At 43.5% G+C, this 7981-nt stretch overlaps 1 protein-coding gene across 1 annotated transcript; it reads left to right on the plus strand.

Annotated features, from left to right (window-relative positions):
- Positions 1–5900: 5900 nt before the first annotated feature.
- On the plus strand, positions 5901–6887 carry LOC135366487 (speckle-type POZ protein-like). The gene has a single exon (XM_064599233.1). It carries the CDS (start codon positions 5901–5903, stop codon positions 6885–6887), a length of 987 nt encoding a protein of 328 aa, XP_064455303.1.
- The last annotated feature ends 1094 nt before the right edge of the window (positions 6888–7981 follow it).

The raw sequence follows: 7981 nt of genomic DNA on the forward strand, positions 1-7981 counted from the left end.
CCTGGAGCTCCCAGTGGGCTCCCTTGCGGAGTACTTTTCAGAACACACACACACACATAGAGTTTGCTCACAGAACCAACAAGTAGGATGTTGCTTGAATACTGAGAGAAAATGGCGTAACACATACAAATATCGTGTGACACACATGACAATAAAAACATTTTTCGCGAGGGATGCATGAAACACTGTCGCAATATTGTGTGCATGAACCATTGTGTGTGACACAAGCCTTGGGGGCACACTGCCTCGGACACATTTTGGGAAGCATAAAACACAGTATATACAGAGCTAATATGGTTGATGCTTCTTTTTGGCCGTTATGAGACATCTTCGGCCGTATTGAGACTTTGGCCGTAACGAGACACTTGGGGATTAAAGGATTTTCGGCCGTAATGAGACTTCGGCCGTAATGAGATGTTACCATTTCAGACTGAGAAGGTCCGCAACGACGACCCCTGCGCTGCTTTCACAGATGACGACATCGTCAGTGTCGTCGCTTCCGATAGTGTTCAAGAAGAATCTGATGATGAAAGCGTGGACGCACCTGGTGTGACGGTAGAAAATGCGCGGGCGGCACTGAGAACAGCGCTATTATTTTTCGAGCAACAGAACAATATTTTGCAAATCAATGCCATTGGCAAAGGTTTGCAAGAACCGGATGCATGTATTAGAATGAAACAGATGACAATGTATAGTTATCTGTGTAATGGTCAATAAGGATGTCCTTTTAGGATCAGTCTCGATTTTCGTGTTTCACTTATCCGGATCCCCCGCTATCCGGACATTTTCACAGGAAACGAAGCCGTCCGGATAAACGCGGGTCGACTGTACAAGAGTTCTCGCGACAGTCAAAAGAAAAATAAGAAGCACGAGTGCATCACTTGAACTGGGTTCATCGTCTCACTATAGCCCGCGTACGCTGCTATCTCATTTAAATCAGAACATCTGAATACATGGAAGTATTTCCCACAGCGTTAGTAGCACGCATCTAAACTGTAATGCAACAAAAATTCGCCAAATAAATCCACTTTATTGCAGGAAAGAGCCCAGAATAATAGATACATGCATGTGTCTATAGAATATTGCACCTATGGCCTGAAAATGATGTAGCATAAGGCGCACGTGACCAAACATTTAAAAAAAATGGGAACAACATGCTAGCTATAAACCAACAGATTACAACGCCTCCAATATTTTAGAGAATTATGAAATGACATTTGTGCATCTTCACAACACTTCAACACAACAAAACACAAATTGTAGACTAGCTATATGAGCTAGTAATTGGATTAAATTACGTTTATAATGGAACAACATTTAATGAGCGTTATATCACAGGATGAGGCATCCAGGTACACAGAATATCAGACATATACAAAAAGAAATCAATAGCAGACAGGTCATAAACTAATTATATATAGGGTGATTCCACGCCGGATCAGGCAGGGCGGTCCGGTCGACCTCTTCAATTTTTTTGTTTCAAACACATATTAAAGCCTTGGCCCTAGGAGGCATATTGGCGCTGAAAGTAGTTGAAAATAATTGGTGGGTATTTTAATGAATTATCTTTCAGATGTGAGCTTCCTACGCAGCTTGACACCACGCATCTTCAAACTATTTGACATACTCAGCTTATTACTTTTTCTTTTCTTTTTTTCACGTATTGTCTACTATTCTATTCGTCTATTGGGTAGCACTGAATCCTAAGTTGTGAAGATCCTAAGATTTGCCTTCGAGGAGATAAAAAATCGCAAATTTGCCTGATTTGTAAAATATGGTACGTTTTGGGAACCTCACAACTCGTCCCCCAGTTGTGATACCCGAAAGTAATCTACATCATTGTGTTCGTCTCGAAATGGCCTTTCTTCGCATAGTGAGTACGTCGTATTGTGAATTGGGGCAACGCCCCCAATAGGCTTTTTGTGAGGGATATCTACGGAAAATGCGTAAATTCGACACCGCGCATCCCATATATTCCTACTCGTAACATCGTTCACTTTGCTCGCAAGCATTCATCATGACTATTCTTAGTTGTCATACCCCAGACTAAATGGCAATAGTTTAGGTGAGACATGAACAGTGAACGGTATAGTAGTAGCTTAATTCGAAAAGGAAACATGTGTCTATATGCCTAGCGGTCATGCCTAATATTTTGCACAGTTTATTCTGAACGTATTCAATGTGAACGTAGCGTGTCTCTCGTGTTTGTCCTCGTTCCTGTTTCGATGCATCGAAGGATCATGTATCAACCTGCCTATCTATAGTAACGAACGTATTCAATGTGTTCATCCCATAGCAACTGTTCGTTAAAGATGACACTCAAACATTTGATGCATTTTACAATATCAACAGGACTATTAAGATATACTATCTCTTTATTTAGACTAACACTCCTGTTTTTGGTCGAAGTATGATTGCTTCAGTTTTACTACTATTAATGCGTGAAGAGTTTAAATTAACCCATTTTTCCAAGTTGCAAAGCATCTCGTTAGCAGTAGTGGCTATTACATCAATATGAGAGCCACTGGAAAACACGCTTGCATCGTCCGCATACGAAATAAATTCACAATTGACATCAATGTTAATTATGTCATTTAGATATCGGGTATCAGATCAGGTATCTCAACTGGGAGCCGAGTTGTGAGGTTCCCAAAACGTACCATATTTTACAAATGAGGCAAATTTGCGATTTTTTATCTCCTCGAAGGGAAACCTTAGGATCTTCACAACTTACGATGCAATGCTACCCACCCCAGACAATATGTAAAAAAAGTGTTAAATAGTTATGAAGATACGTGGCGTCAAACTGCGTAGGAAACGCAATGGTCGAAATGTCCACATCAGAATGATAATTCATTAAAATAGAACCACCGATTATTTTCAGCTACTTTCAGCGCCAATATGCCTCCTAAGGACGAGGTTTTAATATATGTTTTAAAGAAAAAAATTAACCACCGTGCATGATCCGGCATGAAATCACCGTATAATAACTGAAGTATATAATTCAGTGTATTGCAGACGTTGCATTTATCGAGCAACGCATCATTACTCATGAAGCAGTCACAACTTACAAGTCATCTTTACAGGTGAGTTGTACTGGTTGTACATGCGTGAGGGAGTAGAGTCTTGTGTACTTCTTCCCAGAATGTGTCGCACAGTAGAAATTTTAGGAGCACCACCTAATGCAGCTGAGGGTGCATGCGTGGTATTATGCAGTCCAGCATGGCTACGAAGAGCGTGTCGTGTCCTGTTCCTTGGGATGCTGGACATAGAAGTTTATTGTCATGAGCGCAAAATAATGTGCTTGCTGATATTGTCAAATGGCTATGCATGTCCGTTCAACAGTAGATTCCAAAGATATGGTATTGCATTTCAATGAGAAAGCAAATCTCGAAAATGTGCTAGCGTCATAATACGTGATGCAAATAAGGTCTTCTTCGCCAGACCTGGGTCATCCCTAGAGACCTCCCACATGAAATGGTCACAGGCTGCCAAACATAGCATTCTGAAATCTTTCTCGTCCTTTAAGTAGCATTCAACTGAATTTTGTTAGACCCGTAAATCATTTTATCATGTCATTGATGTGATCTGTGGTACTGTCAAATGGGTGCACGTGTCTGTGCAGCAGTATATATCGCGGAATTGATACTATTTCTAGCGTTTAAATGGAAAAGCTAATATCGTAAATATGGTAACGCCGAAATAAATCATGCCGATAAGGTGCTCTTTGTCAGACCTGAGTCCATCCCCTCAGAGGCCGCTTACATGAAATAGTCATAAACGTAACATGGACTTCAAAAACCACTTACTATAACTGGAAACACTCTAGTCCTTTATGATAACAGTTAACTGAATAATGTTAGACGCGTAACTCATTTCAGCTGTCTAAGAAGTGGCGTTCCACACGTGTTTTGCAGCACCACCACAACTACCACCTGCACCACGTTATCGAAAATCGTGACCGTCAGAGAATCGATTTGCTCCATGTCAACACATCGTGCTGCGCTATAATCAGCAATAATCATCCGAACTTCTATTAGAAGAACGGATTGAGGAATCGTTAACACAGATGCTTCAACGGGGAGAAACGCACATCCGAGAAAAACGAGAACGAAAAGAGTCTCACCTATAACAAAATGATCTGCTCGTAGATGACCATCACGCATAAGGCACCAGCATGATGGACAATGGGCGTACGCATACGAATTTGTAGCGCGGATAGAGCTTGGAGAATCACAACTGTTCAAGCAGCGTCCGCGTGCCTTGCCCACTATGTCGTGCGACGTTGTCGCGTTCGATGCCATAGTCTTCCTGTGATTCGTTTGACACAAATGAAATATGAAATTAAAAAAACTACAGACACCCAGCGCAAAATGTGAGAACTTACGTTTGCTAGACCGTGCATGATGTGAGACCGTGAGACGCCAGAAGCCAGAGTGACCGTTAACGAAGCGAAAGAAAAGACGCTTTGCACACGGAACCATGCACGTGTTCTCAGAAGGCAGGGCCCGTATAAAAATTGAAAAACAATAAGCGTCAATATAGGCGTAAAGACCTAATACTCCAACGCAGAGCCTCAGTTTATCCGTCAAGACGAAATCGTATGTGTCAGGATATAGAGTAAATCATGTCCTTCGTCCCATTTACGCATAAAACTCCGCCCTTTACGCTTACAGCGAGCGCGTTTACGGGTACTAGGAATAAAACAGAGCTTGACGGATACGGCGTCTGCGATTTTGTCGAACTTTACGCTTAGTAAGGGTAAGATTGGACGTAAGCGTAAATTTATCCGTTTCGTTTCTGAGAGTGTAGTAGTACCCCATTGTGTGGAATTACCATACTTTCCGGTGTATAACGCGCACCCCTAAAAACGGGCCGAATTTTAAAAATGTTCGATGTATAAAGCGCACGGCAATGGTGCTTCAAGCTTTTGTACTGCCACCAGTATACACATTAAACCAAAGTGGTGCATCATATGTCCACGTGCTGTATTTGAAACACATTTCGTGTTGTGAAACACACGTCGCTGTCATAGTATACTTCAGTCTCCTCTCTGCTTTCCGTTTCACGTCCCTTCTCAATCACGCCATTCTTCTGAAATGAATTCAAGATTATTGACTGCTGAGTAGCATCCTTAAGCAGCATCATTAACCTTTTATAAAGTTCAATGCCCATTCGCCGGTTTTGTCAAATGACCCTAAGAGATATGGGAGAAAGCCACAGCACACTCTGGAAGAGTCTAGAATTTGTACGTCACCGACCTGAATAGGAACAAGAGAAGCACATCGGAAGCGCTCTACGACAACTATACTACAAATGAAGCTGTCAAATCCATGACCAGCAGCGTGGTGTCAGCCACTTCAAAAGAACATGGCGCTTGGCTTATCATATTCTCAGAACCGTTACCGTGGCCTTCCAATCTGGCAAATCTCTCCCAAACCTTCTACATCAACTTCTGAACCCGCGGCGACGCGGACATCAAGGCCAGGGATTTTCCCGGCACCCACCCCGCAACCCCCCAATGCCCCCCAAAATACCGGCCAGAAAGGCCAAAAACGCCACAAAAGCAGCAGATGTGAACGTTCCCCCAACGAGCCCCCCCCCCCCCCCCCCGAACAACGACAACAACAACAAAAAATGTGAATGCCTGTGAACAACTGTGGCGCCGCGGGCGCCGCCCGCCATCTTTAAGGTCACGTGTGTCTTGCTGTGACGTGCGACCAGGACTTGTCCAGGAGGCATTGTGTTTGCCCAGCACGCTTTAGTCTACGGCTACGGGGCATACGGGGAGCAATACATTGGATGCCACCCCTGTGGTCAGCAGCCTCGTTGGCGTTTGGAAAGTTACGGTGTGGTGCGTAGCGTTTGTGTGGTTCCTTACCACTGATCAACATTCGAAAATGGCAAGCTTCCTGAAGAATAGCAGCCTTGATACAGAGTACTACATGAACAATAAGGTGACGAAAGCAACGTGCAAGGGTACGTGGGTGATTGAGAACTTCAGTGTTCAATTCGAAGAATGCATTGAAAGTGCAAAGTTTCAGGTTGGTGATAGCGAGTGGTGCTTTAAAATATATTATACGTACGATGTTCCTGCGGGAAATTATTATGCTAGCACCGAGCTATTGCGTCTTGGAAATGATCCCATTGAAGCCAAGTGCGACTTTCGGTTCTTAAACGATGAAGCAAGGAGAAGTATCAAAATTAGTCGCAATTCATCATCCTCTTCATACATCATGGGGTATGGCACTAGGGTAGCCGATGCATTCAAGCGGTATCTATCTGGTGATGTCCTGACGCTATGTTTCGAATTAACCACATACAAGATGTATCGGACCACCTTATGCTCTTCTATTGAGCATGAAGGGCCGACGATACAAGACGACCTTCGTCAACTGAAGATATCTAATGAGTCCTCTGACGTTGTTCTCGTTGCTCATGGCGGGAAGAAGATTCACGCGCACAAGCTAGTCCTAGCAATGCGGTCATCCGTCTTTCGTGCCATGTTCGCCAACGATATGAAAGAAAAGCGCGAGAGTGAAGTGACTCTGGAAGATACAGATGCCGCACTCGTAGAAGAGATGTTGACATTCATGTACACCGACTCAGCGCCGAATATTAAGAGCATGGCAACAGACCTTATCCTGATGGCGGACAAGTACGACCTGGGAAGACTCAGGCTGTTGTGCGAACGAGAACTTTCTTCGAATTTCAGCGTGGATACCGTCGTCGATGTGCTCCGTTTGGCTGACAAGTTGAACCTAACGTATTTGCGAAATGCTGCTGTGATGTACATCAATTTGCACAGTAGCTACGTAAGGAAGACCAATGGCTGGAAAGCGATGGTTCAGGAGGAACCACGGCTCTTGGAACGTATCTTCTGTTAACTGTGTTCACCGTGCTCAGTAAGGGGAAATGGCTATCATGTACGTACCTCATGGAACTGTTACATTACCCCGTGCTGTAATGTCGAATGTGACAAACGAAAATAAATGGGCAGCAAGCCGTTGCTCACACGATTGATTTAATGTTACCGAATGGATATTTTTCAACGGCGTAACGTGCGTGGGTCCCTGGGGGCGGAACGAGTATCGCACCCCCAAACACACGGCCCGTTCGTGCATCCATATACTGTACCCTATGTACTGTCATATACAGGATGTTTCCTTTTAATCTGAAACAAATTTTCATAAAAAGAGGAGTTGCCTTAGGGCGGTTCTACTTTTGTCATTGGATTATTCGACGGGGCTGCTAAAAACCAATTTTTTTTCTCAATTAGGGGACTAATTAACAGATATTTCAATCAACTCTTTCTTTATTGACTTTAGGGAGCACATTGCAATTGCAATATTAAAGCCTGATCACCACATGATCCGCTCGAACCACTGATGGAGCGCTCAGTGCGTGCTATACCTACGTATTTCACTTCGGCCGCTCGCTGTAAACAGAAAGTGATCGTCAAAATCGACGTCACCGTCGCTGTTTTGGCGATCACTTAAGGTGCGCAACAGACGACAGAGCTAAAATAATTAGGTCTGTGGCGCGCGCTGCGATTACTTTCGTGCTTCGCCAGTGGTTCAAGGGCATCGTGTGAAGACCAGGCTTTAATATTACAATTGCAATGTACTCCCCAAAGTCAATAATTAGAAAGTTGATTAGAATATCTCTGTTAATTAGTCCCCTAAATGAGAATAAATACGGTTTCCTAGTAGCAGCCACGTCGAGTAATCGAATGGCGAAAGTAACACCGCCCTAAGGGAACTCTCCTTTTTATGAAAATTGGTTGCAGATAAAAGGAGACTCCCTGAATAATGTGAGAGGATGAAAGAGCACACTGTCGCCTCTTGCGTCCTGGAAAAATATTTAAAGAAAACAGAAAATGCAACCCAAGATAAGGGCATAGCGTAGCCCGATAGCGTCACCCGATACATGTGCTTTTGTTTTGTTTCCGCAAGAGAAAGCTCATCTTCGACGCATGAGA

The sequence above is a fragment of the Ornithodoros turicata genome, chromosome 1 (assembly GCF_037126465.1).
Source record: "Ornithodoros turicata isolate Travis chromosome 1, ASM3712646v1, whole genome shotgun sequence".
Taxonomy (NCBI): Eukaryota; Metazoa; Arthropoda; class Arachnida; order Ixodida; family Argasidae; genus Ornithodoros; species Ornithodoros turicata.

Excerpts from the sequence above, each read along its gene's own strand:
- LOC135366487 (XM_064599233.1), top strand. The coding sequence starts at position 5,901 with ATGGCAAGCTTCCTGAAGAATAGCAGCCTTGATACAGAGTACTACATG.